We start from the raw sequence: 23262 nt of genomic DNA on the forward strand, positions 1-23262 counted from the left end.
GTGTGCCAGTTACGACTTCCTGTGCATCAGAAACCACTTCCGGTGTGTCTGTAACTACTTCCTGTGTGTCTGTGACTACTTCCAGCATGCAACTAACTACTTCCTGTGTGTCTATAACTACGTCCTGTGTGTCTGTGACTACTTCCAGCATGCAACTAACTACTTCCTGTGTGTCTATAACTACGTCCTGTGTGTCTGTGACTACTTCCAGCATGCAACTAACTACTTCCTGTGTGTCTATAACTACTTCCTGTGTGTCTGTGACTACTTCCTGTGTGTCTGTGACTACTTCCTGTGTGTTTGCAGGGAGCTGAATGAGACCACAGTGCTGATGAACCTGAAGAAGCGTTACGACCAGGAACTCATATATGTAAGAACTCGTACATTGTACTCACTCATATACTCGCGTACTGTCATGATAAACATTTATGAGCTTAAAGTTGAACATCATTAGTCAAACACCACTGAACATCGTTGGTGGAACATGATACAGTCAGTATAGTCACGGTCTGTTACACACTATTCAGGAAGAAAGTTGCTTGCTGATCTCTCTCCCCCCTTCTCTCTCTCTCCCCCTTCTCTCTCTCTCTCCCCCCTTCTCTCTCTCTCTCCCCCCTTCTCTCTCTCTCTCTCTCTCTCTGTCTCCTCTTCTCTCTGTCTCTGTCTGTCTCTCTCTCTCTGTCTCTGTCTGTCTCTCTCTATCTGTCTCTCTCTCTCTCTGTCGCTCTCTCTCTCTTTCTCTCTCTCTCTATGTCTCTCTCTCTCTCTTTCTCTCTCTGTCTCTCTCTCTGTCTCTGTCTCTCTCTCTCTCTCTCTCTATCTCTCTGTCTCTCTCTCTCTCTCTCTACCCCTCCCCTCCCTCCCCTCCCTCCTCTCTCTCTCTCCCCATCTCTCTCTCTCTCTTCCTATTTCTCTCTCTCTCTCCCTCTCTCTCCCTCTCTCTCCCCTCCCTCTCCCCCAATCCTCCACTCTCTGTCTCTAGACATATATAGGTAGTATCCTGGTCTCAGTGAACCCCTATAGGATGTTCAACATGTACGGGACTGACGTGGTGTTGCAGTATGAAGGACACGGAATAGCAGACAACCCTCCGTAAGACACACTGACTCTCTGTGTGTGGTGTGTGTGTGTGTGTGTGTGTGTGTGTGTGTGTGTGTGTGTGTGTGTGTGTGTGTGTGTGTGTGTGTGTGTGTGTGTGTGTGTGTGTGTGTGTGTGTGTGTGTGTGTGTGTGTGTGTGTGTGTGTGTGTGTGTGTGTGTGTGTGTGTGTGGTTTGTGTGTGTGTTTGTGTGTGGTTTGTGTTGCTAGGTGGCTGGCTGGTTGCCAGGGACAGTATTCTTATTGATTGCCCTGAAATATTACATCTATTATCCAGAGAACACACACACACTTCACAACTACACACTTCACAACCATGCACACACACTTCACAACCACACACACACACTTCACAACTACACACAGACAGACAGACACACACACACACACTTCACAAGCACACACTTCACAACTACACACAGACAGACAGACACACACACACACACTTCACAAGCACACACACACATACACACACACACACACACAGACACTTCACATCCATACACACAAATACACACAAATACACACACACACACACACACACACACCATGACATAAGTAACAGGAGAGGGGAGTGCCTGTGTGAGTGGATAGGATAACTCTCTGCTCTACTGAGTCACCAACTCCCTGACTCTACCTGGGGCGGCAGGTAGCCTTGCAAGATCTTATCCCCGAGATGACAAGGTAAAAATCTGTCGTTCTGCCCCTGAACAAGGCAGTTAACCCACTTCTTTCTGTTCCTAGGAAATCATTGAAAATAAGAATTTGTTCTAACTTGCCTAGTTAAATAAAGGTTAAAAAGTTTAACCAAAAAACGTCTCCTACTGACTCCTTACCTCAACAACCAGACATCCTGACTCTCCTACTGATTCCTTACCTCAACAACCAGACATCCTGACTCTCCTACTGACTCCTTACCTCAACAACCAGACATCCTGACTCTCCTACTGACTCCTTACCTCAACAACCAGACATCCTGACTCTCCTACTGACTCCTTACCTCAACAACCAGACATCCTGACTCTCCTACTGACTCCTTACCTCAACAACCAGACATCCTGACTCTCCTACTGACTCCTTACCTCAACAACCAGACATCCTGACTCTCCTACTGACTCCTGACCTCAACAACCAGACATCCTGACTCTCCTACTGACTCCTTACCTCAACAACCAGACATCCTGACTCTCCTACTGACTCCTTACCTCAACAACCAGACATCCTGACTCTCCTACTGACTCCTTACCTCAACAACCAGACATCCTGACTCTCCTACTGACTCCTGACCTCAACAACCAGACATCCTGACTCTCCTACTGACTCCTTACCTCAACAACCAGACATCCTGACTCTCCTACTGACTCCTGACCTCAACAACCAGACATCCTGACTCTCCTACTGACTCCTTACCTCAACAACCAGACATCCTGACTCTCCTACTGACTCCTTACCTCAACAACCAGACATCCTGACTCTCCTACTGACTCCTTACCTCAACAACCAGACATCCTGACTCTCCTACTGACTCCTTACCTCAACAACCAGACATCCTGACTCTCCTACTGACTCCTTACCTCAACAACCAGACATCCTGACTCTCCTACTGACTCCTTACCTCAACAACCAGACATCCTGACTCTCCTACTGACTCCTTACCTCAACAACCAGACATCCTGACTCTCCTACTGACTCCTGACCTCAACAACCAGACATCCTGACTCTCCTACTGACTCCTTACCTCAACAACCAGACATCCTGACTCTCCTACTGACTCCTTACCTCAACAACCAGACATCCTGACTCTCCTACTGACTCCTTACCTCAACAACCAGACATCCTGACTCTCCTACTGACTCCTGACCTCAACAACCAGACATCCTGACTCTCCTACTGACTCCTTACCTCAACAACCAGACATCCTGACTCTCCTACTGACTCCTTACCTCAACAACCAGACATCCTGACTCTCCTACTGACTCCTTACCTCAACAACCAGACATCCTGACTCTCCTACTGACTCCTTACCTCAACAACCAGACATCCTGACTCTCCTACTGACTCCTTACCTCAACAACCAGACATCCTGACTCTCATACTGACTCCTTACCTCAACAACCAGACATCCTGACTCTCCTACTGACTCCTTACCTCAACAACCAGACATCCTGACTCTCCTACTGACTCCTTACCTCAACAACCAGACATCCTGACTCTCCTACTGACTCCTTACCTCAACAACCAGACATCCTGACTCTCCTACTGTCTCCTTACCTCAACAACCAGACATCCTGACTCTCCTCTCCTACTGACTCCTTGCCTCAACACCCAGACATCCTGACTCTCCTACTGACTCCTTACCTCAACAACCAGACATCCTGACTCTCCTACTGACTCCTTACCTCAACAACCAGACATCCTGACTCTCCTACTGACTCCTTACCTCAACAACCAGACATCCTGACTCTCCTACTGACTTCTTACCTCAACAACCAGACATCCTGACTCTCCTACTGACTCCTTACCTCAACAACCAGACATCCTGACTCTCCTACTGACTCCTTACCTCAACAACCAGACGACAGTCTCAGTATGAATGGGTCAATACCTGGTCAGTCTCAGTATGAATGGTTCAGAACCTGGTCAGTCTCAGTATGAAAGGTTCAGTACCTGGTCAGTCTCAGTATGAATGGGTCAGTACCTGGTCAGTATCAGTATGAATGGTTCAGAACCTGGTCAGTCTCAGTATGAATGGTTCAGAACCTGGTCAGTCTCAGTATGAATGGGTCAGAACCTGGTCAGTCTCAGTGTGAAAGGTTCAGTACCTGGTCAGTCTCAGTATGAATGGTTCAGTACCTGGTCAGTATCAGTATGAATGGTTCAGAACCTGGTCAGTCTCAGTATGAATGGTTCAGTACCTGGTCAGTCTCAGTATGAATGGGTCAGTACCTGGTCAGTATCAGTATGAATGGTTCAGAACCTGGTCAGTCTCAGTATGAATGGTTCAGAACCTGGTCAGTCTCAGTATGAATGGGTCAGAACCTGGTCAGTCTCAGTATGAATGGTTCAGTACCTGGTCAGTCTCAGTATGAATGGGTCAGAACCTGGTCAGTCTCATTATGAATGGTTCAGAACCTGGTCAGTCTCAGTATGAATGGTTCAGAACCTGGTCAGTCTCAGTATGAATGGTTCAGATCCTGGTCAGTCTCAGTATGAATGGTTCAGATCCTGGTCAGTCTCAGTATGAATGGTTCAGTACCTGGTCAGTCTCAGTATGAATGGTTCAGTACCTGGTCAGTCTCAGTATGAATGGGTCAGTACCTGGTCAGTCTCAGTATGAATGGGACAATACCTGGTCAGTCTCAGTATGAATGGTTCAGGACCTGGTCAGTCTCAGTATGAATGGTTCAGTACCTGGTCAGTCTCAGTATGAATGGGTCAGTACCTGGTCAGTCTCAGTATGAATGGGACAATACCTGGTCAGTATCAGTGTGAATGTTTCAGAACCTGGTCAGCCTCAGTATGAATGGTTCAGAGCCTGGTCAGTCTCAGTATGAATGTTTCAGAACCTGGTCAGTCTCAGTATGAATGGTTCAGAACCTGGTCAGTCTCAGTATGAATGGTTCAGAACCTGGTCAGTCTCAGTATGAATGGTTCAGAACCTGGTCAGTCTCAGTATGAATGGTTCAGAACCTGGTCAGTCTCAGTATGAATGGGTCAGAACCTGGTCAGTCTCAGTATGAATGGTTCAGATCCTGTTCAGTCTCAGTATGAACGGTTCAGTACCTGTTCAGTCTCAGTATGAATGGTTCAGAACCTGGTCAGTCTCAGTATGAATGGTTCAGTACCTGGTCAGTCTCAGTATGAATGGTTCAGAACCTGGTCAGTCTCAGTATGAATGGTTCAGAACCTGGTCAGTCTCAGTATGAATGGTTCAGAACCTGGTCAGTCTCAGTGTGAATGGTTCAGTACCTGGACAGTCTCAGTATGAATGGTTCAGTACCTGGTCAGTCTCAGTATGAATGGGTCAGTACCTGGTCAGTCTCAGTATGAATGGTTCAGAACCTGGTCAGTCTCAGTATGAATGGTTCAGAACCTGGTCAGTCTCAGTATGAATGGTTCAGATCCTGGTCAGTCTCAGTATGAATGGTGAAGTACCTGGTCAGTCTCAGTATGAATGGTTCAGAACCTGGTCAGTCTCAGTATGAATGGTTCAGAACCTGGTCAGTCTCAGTATGAATGGTTCAGAACCTGGTCAGTCTCAGTATGAATGGTTCAGAACCTGGTCAGTCTCAGTATGAATGGTTCAGTACCTGATCAGTCTCAGTATGAATGGTTCAGAACCTGGTCAGTCTCAGTATGAATGGTTCAGATCCTGGTCAGCCTCAGTATGAATGGTTCAGAACCTGGTCAGTCTCAGTATGAATGGTTCAGAACCTGGTCAGTCTCAGTATGAATGGGTCAGAACCTGGTAAGCAGTATGAATGGTTCAGAACCTGGTCAGTCTCAGTATGAATGGTTCAGAACCTGATCAGTCTCAGTATGAATGGTTCAGTACCTGGTCAGTCTCAGTATGAATGGTTCAGAACCTGGTCAGTCTCAGTATGAATGGTTCAGATCCTGGTCAGTCTCAGTATGAATGGTTCAGTACCTGGTCAGTCTCAGTATGAATGGTTCAGATCCTGGTCAGTCTCAGTATGAATGGTTCAGTACCCGGTCAGTCTCAGTATGAATGGTTCAGAACCTGGTCAGTCTCAGTATGAATGGTTCAGATCCTGGTCAGTCTCAGTATGAATGGTTCAGTACCTGGTCAGTCTCAGTATGAATGGTTCAGAACCTGGTCAGTCTCAGTATGAATGGTTCAGATCCTGGTCAGTCTCAGTATGAATGGTTCAGATCCTGGTCAGTCTCAGTATGAATGGTTCAGAACCTGGTCAGTCTCAGTATGAATGGGTCAGAACCTGGTCAGTCTCAGTATGAATGGTTCAGAACCTGGTCAGTCTCAGTATGAATGGGTCAGGACCTGGTCAGTCTCAGTATGAATGGGTCAGAACCTGGTCAGTCTCAGTATGAATGGTTCAGATCCTGGTCAGTCTCAGTATGAATGGTTCAGATCCTGGTCAGTCTCAGTATGAATGGTTCAGAACCTGGTCAGTCTCAGTATGAATGGGTCAGAACCTGGTCAGTCTCAGTATGAATGGGTCAGAACCTGGTCAGTCTCAGTATGAATGGTTCAGAACCTGGTCAGTCTCAGTATGAATGGTTCAGAACCTGGTCAGTCTCAGTATGAATGGTTCAGAACCTGGTCAGTCTCAGTATGAATGGTTCAGAACCTGGTCAGTCTCAGTATGAATGGTTCAGAACCTGGTCAGTCTCAGTATGAATGGTTCAGAACCTGGTCAGTCTCAGTATGAATGGTTCAGAACCTGGTCAGTCTCAATATGAATGGTTCAGAACCTGGTCAGTCTCAGTATGAATGGTTCAGAACCTGGTCAGTCTCAATATGAATGGTTCAGTACCTGGTCAGTCTCAGTATGAATGGTTCAGAACCTGGTCAGTCTCAATATGAATGGTTCAGAACCTGGTCAGTCTCAGTATGAATGGTTCAGTACCTGGTCAGTCTCAGTATGAATGGTTCAGATCCTGGTCAGTCTCAGTATGAATGGTTCAGAACCTGGTAAGTCTCAGTATGAATGGTTCAGAACCTGGTCAGTCTCAGTATGAATGGTTCAGAACCTGGTCAGTCTCAGTATGAATGGTTCAGAACCTGGTCAGTCTCAGTATGAATGGTTCAGAGCCTGGTCAGTCTCAGTATGAATGGGTCAGTACATGGTCAGTCTCATTATTAATGGGTCAGAACCTGGTCAGTCTTATAGATGTGTACCTCTTTGTTCTCCTCTCCCATCAGGCATCTGTTTTCCATCGCCAGTGTTTCCTACACCACCATGATGGATTCTAAACACAACCAGTGCATCATTATCAGGTACAAGTCAACTTATTGTTGTGATAATGCTGTGATAATGTTGATACATTATGGAATATATAGGTTAACTGGAATATCACAGATAATGTGTTGTAGTGGGGATAATGTATACTGTATACAGTACCTTCAGTAGCTATTATAATATATATAACAGATAATGTGTTGTAGTGGGGATAATGTATACTGTATACAGTACCTTCAGTAGCTATTATAATATATATAACAGATAATGTGGTGTAGTGGGGATAATGTATACTGTATACAGTACCTTCAGTAGCTATTATAATATATATAACAGATAATGTGTTGTAGTGGGGATAATGTATACTGTATACATTACCTTCAGTAGTTATTATAATATATATAACAAATAATGTGTTGTAGTGGGGATAATGTATACTGTATACATTACCTTCAGTAGTTATTATAATATATATAACAGATAATGTGTTGTAGTGGGGATAATGTATACTGTATACAGTACCTTCAGTAGCTATTATAATATATATAACAGATAATGTGTTGTAGTGGGGATAATGTATACTGTATACAGTACCTTCAGTAGCTATTATAATATATATAACAGATAATGTGGTGTAGTGGGGATAATGTATACTGTATACAGTACCTTCAGTAGCTATTATAATATATATAACAGATAATGTGTTGTAGTGGGGATAATGTATACTGTATACATTACCTTCAGTAGTTATTATAATATATATAACAAATAATGTGTTGTAGTGGGGATAATGTATACTGTATACAGTACCTTCAGTAGCTATTATAATATATATAACAGATAATGTGTTGTAGTGGGGATAATGTATACTGTATACAGTACCTTCAGTAGCTATTATAATATATATAACAGATAATGTGTTGTAGTGGGGATAATGTATACTGTATACAGTACCTTCAGTAGCTATTATAATATATATAACAGATAATGTGGTGTAGTGGGGATAATGTATACTGTATACAGTACCTTCAGTAGCTATTATAATATATATAACAGATAATGTGTTGTAGTGGGGATAATGTATACTGTATACATTACCTTCAGTAGTTATTATAATATATATAACAAATAATGTGTTGTAGTGGGGATAATGTATACTGTATACATTACCTTCAGTAGTTATTATAATAGATATAACAGATAATGTGTTGTAGTGGGGATAATGTATACTGTATACAGTACCTTCAGTAGCTATTATAATATATATAACAGATAATGTGTTGTAGTGGGGATAATGTATACTGTATACATTACCTTCAGTAGTTATTATAATATATATAACAGATAATGTGTTGTAGTGGGGATAATGTATACTGTATACAGTACCTTCAGTAGCTATTATAATATATATAACAGATAATGTGTTGTAGTGGGGATAATGTATACTGTATACAATGCTTTCAGTAGCTATTCACTCCACTTGGCTTTTTCCATGTTTTGTTCTTGTTACAGCCTCAATTTATAATTAATTGTTTGGTGTGTAGGTGTGTAGGTCAAAGTGGAATAATGTCAAAGAGGAATTATATTTTTTCAAAATATTTACAAATCAAAAATGAAAAGCTTAAATGTCTTGTGTCAATAATTGTTTTGCCTAAATAAGTTCAGGAGTACAAATATGCTGAAGAAGTCCCATAATAAGTTGCCTGGACTCACTCTATGTGCAATATTAGTGTTTGATAACAGTGGTTTTGAATGACTACTTCACCTCCCGAATGGTCTCCCGAATGGCGCAGAGGTCTATGGCACTGCATCACTGCATCTCAAGTGCAAGAGGTGTCACTACAGTCCTTGGTTTGAATCCAGGCTGTATCACATCCGGCTGTGATTGTGAGTCCCATATGGTGACGCACAATAGGCCCAGTGTCGTCCAGGTTAGGATGGGGTAGGCCGTCATTGTAAATAAGAATTAGTTCTTAACTGTTAAATAAAGGTAATATATATATATATACAGTATATCACAAAAGTGAGTACACCCCTCACATTTTCGTAAATATTTGAGTATATCTTTTCATGTGACAACACTGAAGAAATGACACTTTGCTACAATGTAAAGTAGTGAGTGTACAGCTTGTATAACAGTGTAAATTTGCTGTCCCCTCAAAATAGCTCAACACACAGCCATTAATGTCTAAACCGCTGGCAACAAAAGTGAGTACACCCCTAAGTGAAAATGTCCAAATTGGGCCCAATTAGCCATTTTCCCTCCCTGGTGTCATGTGACTCGTTAGTGTTACAAGGTCTCAGGTGTGAATGGGGAGCAGGTGTGTTAAATTTGGTTAAAACCTTTCAGAAGGACAATAACCTAAAACATAAGGCCAAATCTGCGCTGGAGTTGCTTACCAAGACAGTGAATGTTTCGAGTAACATTTTTGACTTAAATCTATCTGATAATCTATGGAAATACCTGAAAATTGTTGTCTAGCAATGATCAACAACCAATTTGACAGAGCTTGAAGAATTTTTTAAGGAATAACGTGCAAATGTTGCACAATCCAGGTGTGGAAAGCTCTTAGAGACTCACCTAGAAAGACTCACATCTTTAATCGCTGCCAAAGGTGCTTCTAAAAAGTTTTGACTCAGAGATGTGAATACTTATGTAAATGTGCTATTTCTTTATTTAAATTTCAATAAATGTGTAAAAATTTCTAAAAACATGTATTCACTTTGACATCATGGGGTAGTGTGTGTAGATGGGTGAGAAAAAACATCAAATTAATCCATTTTGAACTCAGGCTGTAACACAACTAAATGTGGAATCAAGTCAACGGGTCTGCATACTTTCTGAAGGCACTGTGCAAGAATAATGTACTGCTAATGGGAGGGATGATACTGATAATGGTGTTAATGCTTCAGTAATGCAGTTTGCCTTGAAAAATATTGATAATGCATTAATTTGGGTTAATATTGATTAGTAATGTTTGATATTGGTTGATAGTGTTGATAACCTTGATCAAATTAATAATGTGTTTCAATGGGAAGACTGATCATGTTGCTAATGGATTGATGTTGATAATGGTTTAATGTTGATAATGGTTTAATGTTGATAATAGTTTAATGTTCATTTAATGTTGATCATTTTTAAATTGATATGGTTTAATGTTGATAATGGTTTAATTTTGGTTTGATTTCGATAATGGTTTAATATTGATAATGGTTAAATGTCAATAATGTGTTTCAGTGGGGAGAGCGGGTCAGGGAAGACGGATAATGATGATAATGTGTTTCAGTGGAGAGAGCGGATCAGGGAAGACTGATAATGATGAAAATGTGTTTCAGTGGGGAGAGCGGATCAGGGAAGACTGATAATGATGATCATGTGTTTCAGTGGAGAGAGCGGATCAGGGAAGACTGATAATGATGATAATGTGTTTCAGTGGGGAGAGCGGGTCAGGGAAGACTGATAATGATGACAATGTGTTTCAGTGGGGAGAGCGGGTCAGGGAAGACTGATAATGATGATAATGTGTTTCAGTGGGGAGAGCGGGTCAGGGAAGACTGATAATGATGACAATGTGTTTCAGTGGGGAGAGCGGGTCAGGGAAGACTGATAATGATGACAATGTGTTTCAGTGGGGAGAGCGGGTCAGGGAAGACTGATAATGATGATAATGTGTTTCAGTGGGGAGAGCGGGTCAGGGAAGACTGATAATGATGCTAATGTGTTTCAGTGGGGAGAGCGGGTCAGGGAAGACTGATAATGATGATAATGTGTTTCAGTGGGGAGAGCGGGTCAGGGAAGTCTGATAATGATGATAATGTGTTTCAGTGGGGAGAGCGGATCAGGGAAGACTGATAATGATGATAATGTGTTTCAGTGGGGAGAGCGGGTCAGGGAAGACTGATAATGATGACAATGTGTTTCAGTGGGGAGAGCGGGTCAGGGAAGACTGATAATGATGATAATGTGTTTCAGTGGGGAGAGCGGGTCAGGGAAGACTGATAATGATGATAATGTGTTTCAGTGGGGAGAGCGGGTCAGGGAAGACGGATAATGATGATAATGTGTTTCAGTGGGGAGAGCGGATCAGGGAAGACTGATAATGATGATAATGTGTTTCAGTGGGGAGAGCGGGTCAGGGAAGACTGATAATGATGATAATGTGTTTCAGTGGAGAGAGCGGGTCAGGGAAGACTGATAATGATGACAATGTGTTTCAGTGGGGAGAGCGGATCAGGGAAGACTGATAATGATGATAATGTGTTTCAGTGGGGAGAGCGGATCAGGGAAGACTGATAATGATGATAATGTGTTTCAGTGGGGAGAGCGGGTCAGGGAAGACTGATAATGATGATAATGTGTTTCAGTGGGGAGAGCGGATCAGGGAAGACTGATAATGATGATAATGTGTTTCAGTGGAGAGAGCGGGTCAGGGAAGACTGATAATGATGATAATGTGTTTCAGTGGGGAGAGCGGATCAGGGAAGACTGATAATGATGATAATGTGTTTCAGTGGGGAGAGCGGGTCAGGGAAGACTGATAATGATGATAATGTGTTTCAGTGGGGAGAGCGGGTCAGGGAAGACTGATAATGATGATAATGTGTTTCAGTGGGGAGAGCGGATCAGGGAAGACTGATAATGATGATAATGTGTTTCAGTGGAGAGAGCGGGTCAGGGAAGACTGATAATGATGATAATGTGTTTCAGTGGGGAGAGCGGATCAGGGAAGACTGAAGCCACTAAAATGGTCCTGCGTTACCTGACAGCTATACATCACAAACGCAACATTACACAACAGGTAAACACAACATTACAGAACAGGTAAACACAACATTACACACAGGTAAACACAACATTACACACAGGTAAACACAACATTACACAACACAACAGGTAAACACAACATTACACAACAGGTAAACACAACATTACACAACAGGTAAACACAACATTACACAACAGGTAAACACAACAGGTAAACACAACATTGCACAACAGGTGTACATGTAAACATACTGACCATACCTTCCTGTTATTACCCTAAGTGTTGTCTCTCTCTCCCTCCGCCCCATGTAAACATACTGACCATACCTTCCTGTTATTACCCTAAGTGTTGTCTCTCTCTCCCTCCGCCCCATGTAAACATACTGACCATACCTTCCTGTTATTACCCTAAGTGTTGTCTCTCTCTCCCTCCGCCCCATGTAAACATACTGACCATACCTTCCTGTTATTACCCTAAGTGTTGTCTCTCTCTCCCTCCGCCCCATGTAAACATACTGACCATACCTTCCTGTTATTACCCTAAGTGTTGTCTCTCTCTCCCTCCGCCCCATGTAAACATACTGACCATACCTTCCTGTTATTACCCTAAGTGTTTTCTCTCTCTCCCTCCGCCCCATGTAAACATACTGACCTTACCTTCCTGTTATTACCCTAAGTGTTGTCTCTCTCTCCCTCCGCCCCATGTAAACATACTGACCTTACCTTCCTGTTATTACCCTAAGTGTTGTCTCTCTCTCCCTCCGCCCCATGTAAACATACTGACCATACCTTCCTGTTATTACCCTAAGTGTTGTCTCTCTCTCCCTCCGCCCCATGTAAACATACTGACCTTACCTTCCTGTTATTACCCTAAGTGTTGTCTCTCTCTCCCTCCGCCCCATGTAAACATACTGACCTTACCTTCCTGTTATTACCCTAAGTGTTGTCTCTCTCTCCCTCCGCCCCATGTAAACATACTGACCTTACCTTCCTGTTATTACCCTAAGTGTTGTCTCTCTCTCCCTCCGCCCCATGTAAACATACTGACCATACCTTCCTGTTATTACCCTAAGTGTTTTCTCTCTCTCCCTCCGCCCCATGTAAACATACTGACCTTACCTTCCTGTTATTACCCTAAGTGTTGTCTCTCTCTCCCTCCGCCCCATGTAAACATACTGACCTTACCTTCCTGTTATTACCCTAAGTGTTGTCTCTCTCTCCCTCCGCCCCATGTAAACATACTGACCTTACCTTCCTGTTATTACCCTAAGTGTTTGTATCTCTCTCCCTCACTGACCTTACCTTCCTGTTATTACCCTAAGTGTTGTCTCTCTCTCCCTCACTGACCATACCTTCCTGTTATTACCCTAAGTGTTGTCTCTCTCTCCCTCTGCCCCATGTAAACATACTGACCTTACCTTCCTGTTATTACCCTAAGTGTTGTCTCTCTCTCCCTCCGCCCCATGTAAACATACTGACCATACCTTCCTGTCATTACGCTAAGTGTTGTCTCTCTCTCCCTCCGCCCCATGTAAACATACTGACCTTACCTTCCTGTTATTACCCTAAGTGTTGTCTCTCTCTCCCTCCGCCCCATGTAAACATACTGACCATACCTTCCTGTCATTACCCTAAGTGTTGTCTCTCTCTCCCTCCGCCCCATGTAAACATACTGACCTTACCTTCCTGTTATTACCCTAAGTGTTGTCTCTCTCTCCCTCCGCCCCATGTAAACATACTGGCCATACCTTCCTGTCATTACCCTAAGTGTTGTCTCTCTCTCCCTCCGCCCCATGTAAACATACTGACCTTACCTTCCTGTTATTACCCTAAGTGTTGTCTCTCTCTCCCTCCGCCCCATGTAAACATACTGACCTTTCCTTCCTGTTATTACCCTAAGTGTTGTCTCTCTCTCCCTCCGCCCCATGTAAACATACTGCCCTTACCTTCCTGTTATTACCCTAAGTGTTTGTATCTCTCTCCCTCACTGACCTTACCTTCCTGTTATTACCCTAAGTGTTGTCTCTCTCTCCCTCACTGACCATACCTTCCTGTTATTACCCTAAGTGTTGTCTCTCTCTCCCTCTGCCCCATGTAAACATACTGACCTTACCTTCCTGTTATTACCCTAAGTGTTGTCTCTCTCTCCCTCCGCCCCATGTAAACATACTGACCATACCTTCCTGTCATTACCCTAAGTGTTGTCTCTCTCTCCCTCCGCCCCATGTAAACATACTGACCTTACCTTCCTGTTATTACCCTAAGTGTTGTCTCTCTCTCCCTCCGCCCCATGTAAACATACTGACCTTACCTTCCTGTTATTACCCTAAGTGTTGTCTCTCTCTCCCTCCGCCCCATGTAAACATACTGACCTTACCTTCCTGTTATTACCCTAAGTGTTGTCTCTCTCTCCCTCCGCCCCATGTAAACATACTGACCATACCTTCCTGTTATTACCCTAAGTGTTTTCTCTCTCTCCCTCCGCCCCATGTAAACATACTGACCTTACCTTCCTGTTATTACCCTAAGTGTTGTCTCTCTCTCCCTCCGCCCCATGTAAACATACTGACCTTACCTTCCTGTTATTACCCTAAGTGTTGTCTCTCTTTTCCTCCGCCCCATGTAAACATACTGACCATACCTTCCTGTTATTACCCTAAGTGTTGTCTCTCTCTCCCTCCGCCCCATGTAAACATACTGACCTTACCTTCCTGTTATTACCCTAAGTGTTGTCTCTCTCTCCCTCCGCCCCATGTAAACATACTGACCTTACCTTCCTGTTATTACCCTAAGTGTTGTCTCTCTCTCCCTCCGCCCCATGTAAACATACTGACCTTACCTTCCTGTTATTACCCTAAGTGTTGTCTCTCTCTCCCTCCGCCCCATGTAAACATACTGACCATACCTTCCTGTTATTACCCTAAGTGTTTTCTCTCTCTCCCTCCGCCCCATGTAAACATACTGACCTTACCTTCCTGTTATTACCCTAAGTGTTGTCTCTCTCTCCCTCCGCCCCATGTAAACATACTGACCTTACCTTCCTGTTATTACCCTAAGTGTTGTCTCTCTCTCCCTCCGCCCCATGTAAACATACTGACCTTACCTTCCTGTTATTACCCTAAGTGTTTGTATCTCTCTCCCTCACTGACCTTACCTTCCTGTTATTACCCTAAGTGTTGTCTCTCTCTCCCTCACTGACCATACCTTCCTGTTATTACCCTAAGTGTTGTCTCTCTCTCCCTCTGCCCCATGTAAACATACTGACCTTACCTTCCTGTTATTACCCTAAGTGTTGTCTCTCTCTCCCTCCGCCCCATGTAAACATACTGACCATACCTTCCTGTCATTACGCTAAGTGTTGTCTCTCTCTCCCTCCGCCCCATGTAAACATACTGACCTTACCTTCCTGTTATTACCCTAAGTGTTGTCTCTCTCTCCCTCCGCCCCATGTAAACATACTGACCATAACTTCCTGTCATTACCCTAAGTGTTGTCTCTCTCTCCCTCCGCCCCATGTAAACATACTGACCTTACCTTCCTGTTATTACCCTAAGTGTTGTCTCTCTCTCCCTCCGCCCCATGTAAACATACTGGCCATACCTTCCTGTCATTACCCTAAGTGTTGTCTCTCTCTCCCTCCGCCCCATGTAAACATACTGACCTTACCTTCCTGTTATTACCCTAAGTGTTGTCTCTCTCTCCCTCCGCCCCATGTAAACATACTGACCTTACCTTCCTGTTATTACCCTAAGTGTTGTCTCTCTCTCCCTCCGCCCCATGTAAACATACTGACCTTACCTTCCTGTTATTACCCTAAGTGTTTGTATCTCTCTCCCTCACTGACCTTACCTTCCTGTTATTACCCTAAGTGTTGTCTCTCTCTCCCTCACTGACCATACCTTCCTGTTATTACCCTAAGTGTTGTCTCTCTCTCCCTCTGCCCCATGTAAACATACTGACCTTACCTTCCTGTTATTACCCTAAGTGTTGTCTCTCTCTCCCTCCGCCCCATGTAAACATACTGACCATACCTTCCTGTCATTACCCTAAGTGTTGTCTCTCTCTCCCTCCGCCCCATGTAAACATACTGACCTTACCTTCCTGTTATTACCCTAAGTGTTGTCTCTCTCTCCCTCCGCCCCATGTAAACATACTGACCATACCTTCCTGTCATTACCCTAAGTGTTGTCTCTCTCTCCCTCCGCCCCATGTAAACATACTGACCTTACCTTCCTGTTATTACCCTAAGTGTTGTCTCTCTCTCCCTCCGCCCCATGTAAACATACTGACCATACCTTCCTGTCATTACCCTAAGTGTTGTCTCTCTCTCCCTCCGCCCCATGTAAACATACTGACCTTACCTTCCTGTCATTACCCCAAGTGTTGTCTCTCTCTCCCTCCGCCCCATGTAAACATACTGACCTTACCTTCCTGTCATTACCCTAAGTGTTGTCTCTCTCTCCCTCCGCCCCTTGTAAACATACTGACCATACCTTCCTGTCATTACCCTAAGTGTTGTCTCTCTCTCCCTCCGCCCCATGTAAACATACTGACCTTACCTTCCTGTTATTACCCTAAGTGTTGTCTCTCTCTCCCTCCGCCCCATGTAAACATACTGACATTACCTTCCTGTTATTACCCTAAGTGTTGTCTCTCTCTCCCTCCGCCCCATGTAAACATACCGACCATACCTTCCTGTTATTACCCTAAGTGTTGTCTCTCTCTCCCTCCGCCCCATGTAAACATACCGACCATACCTTCCTGTTATTACCCTAAGTGTTGTCTCTCTCTCCCTCCGCCCCATGTAAACATACTGACCTTACCTTCCTGTTATTACCCTAAGTGTTGTCTCTCTCTCCCTCCGCCCCATGTAAACATACTGACCTTACCTTCCTGTTATTACCCTAAGTGTTTGTATCTCTCTCCCTCACTGACCTTACCTTCCTGTTATTACCCTAAGTGTTGTCTCTCTCTCCCTCACTGACCATACCTTCCTGTTATTACCCTAAGTGTTGTCTCTCTCTCCCTCTGCCCCATGTAAACATACTGACCTTACCTTCCTGTTATTACCCTAAGTGTTGTCTCTCTCTCCCTCCGCCCCATGTAAACATACTGACCATACCTTCCTGTCATTACGCTAAGTGTTGTCTCTCTCTCCCTCCGCCCCATGTAAACATACTGACCTTACCTTCCTGTTATTACCCTAAGTGTTGTCTCTCTCTCCCTCCGCCCCATGTAAACATACTGACCATACCTTCCTGTCATTACCCTAAGTGTTGTCTCTCTCTCCCTCCGCCCCATGTAAACATACTGACCTTACCTTCCTGTTATTACCCTAAGTGTTGTCTCTCTCTCCCTCCGCCCCATGTAAACATACTGGCCATACCTTCCTGTCATTACCCTAAGTGTTGTCTCTCTCTCCCTCCGCCCCATGTAAACATACTGACCTTACCTTCCTGTTATTACCCTAAGTGTTGTCTCTCTCTCCCTCCGCCCCATGTAAACATACTGACCTTACCTTCCTGTTATTACCCTAAGTGTTGTCTCTCTCTCCCTCCGCCCCATGTAAACATACTGACCTTACCTTCCTGTTATTACCCTAAGTGTTTGTATCTCTCTCCCTCACTGACCTTACCTTCCTGTTATTACCCTAAGTGTTGTCTCTCTCTCCCTCACTGACCATACCTTCCTGTTATTACCCTAAGTGTTGTCTCTCTCTCCCTCTGCCCCATGTAAACATACTGACCTTACCTTCCTGTTATTACCCTAAGTGTTGTCTCTCTCTCCCTCCGCCCCATGTAAACATACTGACCATACCTTCCTGTCATTACCCTAAGTGTTGTCTCTCTCTCCCTCCGCCCCATGTAAACATACTGACCTTACCTTCCTGTTATTACCCTAAGTGTTGTCTCTCTCTCCCTCCGCCCCATGTAAACATACTGACCATACCTTCCTGTCATTACCCTAAGTGTTGTCTCTCTCTCCCTCCGCCCCATGTAAACATACTGACCTTACCTTCCTGTTATTACCCTAAGTGTTGTCTCTCTCTCCCTCCGCCCCATGTAAACATACTGACCATACCTTCCTGTCATTACCCTAAGTGTTGTCTCTCTCTCCCTCCGCCCCATGTAAACATACTGACCTTACCTTCCTGTCATTACCCCAAGTGTTGTCTCTCTCTCCCTCCGCCCCATGTAAACATACTGACCTTACCTTCCTGTCATTACCCTAAGTGTTGTCTCTCTCTCCCTCCGCCCCTTGTAAACATACTGACCATACCTTCCTGTCATTACCCTAAGTGTTGTCACTCTCTCCCTCCGCCCCATGTAAACATACTGACCTTACCTTCCTGTTATTACCCTAAGTGTTGTCTCTCTCTCCCTCCGCCCCATGTAAACATACTGACCTTACCTTCCTGTTATTACCCTAAGTGTTGTCTCTCTCTCCCTCCGCCCCATGTAAACATACCGACCATACCTTCCTGTTATTACCCTAAGTGTTGTCTCTCTCTCCCTCCGCCCCATGTAAACATACCGACCATACCTTCCTGTTATTACCCTAAGTGTTGTCTCTCTCTCCCTCCGCCCCATGTAAACATACTGACCATACCTTCCTGTTATTACCCTAAGTGTTGTCTCTCTCTCCCTCCGCCCCATGTAAACATACTGACCATACCTTCCTGTTATTACCCTAAGTGTTGTCTCTCTCTCCCTCCGCCCCATGTAAACATACTGACCATACCTTCCTGTTATTACCCTAAGTGTTGTCTCTCTCTCCCTCCGCCCCTGACACCCCCCAGATTGAGGTAATGTGGCTGTAGCTTTTGTTGTTGTTGCTGTGGTTGTTGGTTGTTGTTCCCATAGTAACTACTGTTAGCAACCCTAGTAACTACTCCTAATACTGATTTGTTGTCACGGTAACAGATCCTGGAGGCCACGCCCCTGTTGGAATCCTTTGGGAATGCCAAAACGGTCCGGAATGACAACTCTAGCCGCTTCGGGAAATATGTGGAGATATTTCTGGAGGAGTGAGTGCTGTGTTTACATTATTACATTACCACAGTCAATCAACCAATCAGGTAGAACCATTATAACACATTACAACACCTATATATCTACTGTATTTACATTATTACATTACCACAGTCAATCAACCAATCAGGTAGAGCCATTATAACACAACACCTATATATCTACTGTATTTACATTATTACATTACCACAGTCAATCAACCAATCAGGTAGAGCCATTATAACACATTACAACACCTATAAACCTAGAGAGGAACCAGGCTATGAGGAGTGAGTGCTGTATTTACATTATTCCGTTACAATCCAATCTATTTATAAAGCCCTTCTTACCACAGCCGATGTCACAAAGTGCTGTACAGAAACCCAGCCTAAAACCCCAAACAGCAAGCAATGCAGGTGTAGCAGCACGGTGGCTAGGAAAAACTCCCTAGAAAGGCCAAAACCTAGGAAGAAACCTAGAGAGGAACCAGGCTATGAGGGGTGGCTAGGAAAAACTCCCTAGAAAGGCCAAAACCTAGGAAGAAACCTAGAGAGGAACAAGGCTCTGAGGGGTGGCCAGTCCTCTTCTGGCTGTGCCGGGTGGAGATTATAACAGAACATGGCCAAGATGTTCAAATGTTCATAGATGACCAGCAGGGTCAAATAATAATAATCACAGTAGTTGTAGTGGGTGCAACAGTACCTCTGTTACCACGGCATTACCATGGTAACTCTGTCATTACGTTACTACGGTAACTCTGACTATAACCCACATTACCACGGTAACTCTGTCTATACCCCACATTACCACGGTAACTCTGTTGATAACCCACATTAACACGTTACCTCTGTCTGTACCCCACGTTACCACGGTAACTCTGTCTATACCCCACGTTACCACGGTAACTCTGTCTATACCCTACGTTACCACGGTAACTCTGTCTATACCCCACGTTACCACGGTAACTCTGTCTGTACCAGTGGAGGCTGCTGAGGGGAGGACAGAGTGACTGGAAACCATCTGTCTGAAGCATTTGATACCGTTCCACTGATTCCTCTCCAGCCAATACAACGAGCCTTCACTCCCTAAATAAGGTGCCACCAACCTCCTGTGGTCCGTACGCCACGTTACCACGGTAACTCCGCTGGTGTAACAGGGTGGTGGCTATAGTAGCAGTGACACCTTGACGTTGGACAGGTACACGACAAGGTGTGACACGGTGTCAGCTGAACTCCCATAATGCTCAGTCATACGTGACTTATTCATGAACCGTTACTTAACACTGAGAGACAAGAGAACTCACTGTGTGTGTGTGTGTGTGTGTGTGTGTGTGTGTGTGTGTGTGTGTGTGTGTGTGTGTGTGTGTGTGTGTGTGGTGTGTGTGTGTGTGTGTGTGTGTGTGTGTGTGTGTGTAGGGGTGTGATCAGCGGTGCCATAACGTCTCAGTATCTGCTGGAGAAGTCCCGCATCGTCTTTCAGGTGAGAAAAACACACCACACACAGAAACACACACACACACACACACACACACACACACACACACACACACACACACACACACACACACACACACACACACACACACACACACACACACAGCCACACCACACACGAGCCGGAAGAGTCCCCTTACAACTTGAGAGAGCAGAGATCCTAAAAGGAGAGAGCACACACCCCCTAACCCCTAAGAAGCACGTGTGTGCAGAGCAGCACCAGAATTAAAAACACATCTTACCTTTCCTGACTGTAGTATCCCTGACTGTAGTATCACAGACTATGATGCTTTGGAGAGGGGAGGGGCTCCAGCTATGGTGCTTCGTAGAGGGGAGGGGCTCCAGCTATGGTGCTTCGTAGAGGGGAGGGGCTCCAGCTATGGTGCTTCGTAGAGGGGAGGGGCTCCAGCTATGGTGCTTCGTAGAGGGGAGGGGCTCCAGCTATGGTGCTTCGTAGAGGGGAGGGGCTCCAGCTATGGTGCTTCGTAGAGGGGAGGGGCTCCAGCTATGGTGCTTCGTAGAGGGGAGGGGCTCCAGCTATGGTGCTTCGTAGAGGGGAGGGGCTCCAGCTATGGTGCTTCGTAGAGGGGAGGGGCTCCAGCTATGGTGCTTCGTAGAGGGGAGGGGCTCCAGCTATGGTGCTTCGTAGAGGGGAGGGGCTCCAGCTATGGTGCTTCGTAGAGGGGAGGGGCTCCAGCTATGGTGCTTCGTAGAGGGGAGGGGCTCCAGCTATGGTGCTTCGTAGAGGGGAGGGGCTCCAGCTACGGTGCTTCGTAGAGGGGAGAGGCTCCAGCTATGGTGCTTCGTAGAGGGGAGGGGCTCCAGCTATGGTGCTTCGTAGAGGGGAGGGGCTCCAGCTATGGTGCTTCGTAGAGGGGAGGGGCTCCAGCTATGGTGCTTCGTAGAGGGGAGGGGCTCCAGCTATGGTGCTTCGTAGAGGGGAGGGGCTCCAGCTATGGTGCTTCGTAGAGGGGAGGGGCTCCAGCTATGGTGCTTCGTAGAGGGGAGGGGCTCCAGCTATGGTGCTTCGTAGAGGGGAGGGGCTCCAGCTATGGTGCTTCGTAGAGGGGAGGGGCTCCAGCTATGGTGCTTCGTAGAGGGGAGGGGCTCCAGCTATGGTGCTTCGTAGAGGGGAGGGGCTCCAGCTATGGTGCTTCGTAGAGGGGAGGGGCTCCAGCTATGGTGCTTCGTAGAGGGGAGGGGCTCCAGCTATGGTGCTTCGTAGAGGGGAGGGGCTCCAGCTATGGTGCTTCGTAGAGGGGAGGGGCTCCAGCTATGGTGCTTCGTAGAGGGGAGGGGCTCCAGCTATGGTGCTTCGTAGAGGGGAGGGGCTCCAGCTATGGTGCTTCGTAGAGGGGAGGGGCTCCAGCTATGGTGCTTGGTAGAGGGGAGGGGCTCCAGCTATGGTGCTTCGTAGAGGGGAGGGGCTCCAGCTATGGTGCTTCGTAGAGGGGAGGGGCTCCAGCTACGGTGCTTCGTAGAGGGGAGAGGCTCCAGCTATGGTGCTTCGTAGAGGGGAGGGGCTCCAGCTATGGTGCTTCGTAGAGGGGAGGGGCTCCAGCTATGGTGCTTCGTAGAGGGGAGGGGCTCCAGCTATGGTGCTTCGTAGAGGGGAGGGGCTCCAGCTATGGTGCTTCGTAGAGGGGAGGGGCTCCAGCTATGGTGCTTCGTAGAGGGGAGGGGCTCCAGCTATGGTGCTTCGTAGAGGGGAGGGGCTCCAGCTATGGTGCTTCGTAGAGGGGAGGGGCTCCAGCTATGGTGCTTCGTAGAGGGGAGGGGCTCCAGCTATGGTGCTTCGTAGAGGGGAGGGGCTCCAGCTATGGTGCTTCGTAGAGGGGAGGGGCTCCAGCTATGGTGCTTCGTAGAGGGGAGGGGCTCCAGCTATGGTGCTTCGTAGAGGGGAGGGGCTCCAGCTATGGTGCTTCGTAGAGGGGAGGGGCTCCAGCTATGGTGCTTCGTAGAGGGGAGGGGCTCCAGCTATGGTGCTTCGTAGAGGGGAGGGGCTCCAGCTATGGTGCTTCGTAGAGGGGAGGGGCTCCAGCTACGGTGCTTCGTAGAGGGGAGAGGCTCCAGCTACGGTGCTTCGTAGAGGGGAGGGGCTCCAGCTACGGTGCTTCGTAGAGGGGAGGGGCTCCAGCTATGGTGCTTCGTAGAGGGGAGGGGCTCCAGCTATGGTGCTTCGTAGAGGGGAGGGGCTCCAGCTATGGTGCTTCGTAGAGGGGAGGGGCTCCAGCTATGGTGCTTCGTAGAGGGGAGGGGCTCCAGCTATGGTGCTTCGTAGAGGGGAGGGGCTCCAGCTATGGTGCTTCGTAGAGGGGAGGGGCTCCAGCTATGGTGCTTCGTAGAGGGGAGGGGCTCCAGCTATGGTGCTTCGTAGAGGGGAGGGGCTCCAGCTATGGTGCTTCGTAGAGGGGAGGGGCTCAAGCTATGGTGCTTCGTAGAGGGGAGGGGCTCCAGCTATGGTGCTTCGTAGAGGGGAGGGGCTCCAGCTATGGTGCTTCGTAGAGGGGAGGGGCTCCAGCTATGGTGTTTCGTAGAGGGGAGGGGCTCCAGCTATGGTGCTTCGTAGAGGGGAGGGGCTCCAGCTACGGTGCTTCGTAGAGGGGAGGGGCTCCAGCTATGGTGCTTCGTAGAGGGGAGGGGCTCCAGCTACGGTGCTTCGTAGAGGGGAGAGGCTCCAGCTATGGAGCTTCGTAGAGGGGAGGGGCTCCAGCTATGGTGCTTCGTAGAGGGGAGGGGCTCCAGCTATGGTGCTTCGTAGAGGGGAGGGGCTCCAGCTATGGTGCTTCGTAGAGGGGAGGGGCTCCAGCTACGGTGCTTCGTAGAGGGGAGGGGCTCCAGCTATGGTGCTTCGTAGAGGGGAGGGGCTCCAGCTATGGTGCTTCGTAGAGGGGAGGGGCTCCAGCTATGGTGCTTCGTAGAGGGGAGGGGCTCCAGCTACGGTGCTTCGTAGAG

The 23262-nt window shown here is 46.5% G+C and overlaps 1 protein-coding gene across 1 annotated transcript in view; it reads left to right on the top strand.

Moving 5' to 3' along the window:
* myo15ab (myosin XVAb) overlaps positions 1–23262 on the top strand; it is a 216512-nt gene that overhangs the window by 33730 nt on the left and 159520 nt on the right. Inside the window, exons 10-16 of the mRNA XM_071347544.1 lie at positions 307–370; positions 983–1092; positions 7003–7077; positions 11748–11838; positions 18604–18609; positions 18728–18831; positions 20230–20293. Coding sequence (XP_071203645.1) covers positions 307–370; positions 983–1092; positions 7003–7077; positions 11748–11838; positions 18604–18609; positions 18728–18831; positions 20230–20293 — 514 coding nt within the window. The remainder of the gene's footprint in view (positions 1–306; positions 371–982; positions 1093–7002; positions 7078–11747; positions 11839–18603; positions 18610–18727; positions 18832–20229; positions 20294–23262) is intronic.

Source organism: Salvelinus alpinus, chromosome 2, assembly GCF_045679555.1.
Source record: "Salvelinus alpinus chromosome 2, SLU_Salpinus.1, whole genome shotgun sequence".
NCBI lineage: Eukaryota > Metazoa > Chordata > Actinopteri > Salmoniformes > Salmonidae > Salvelinus > Salvelinus alpinus.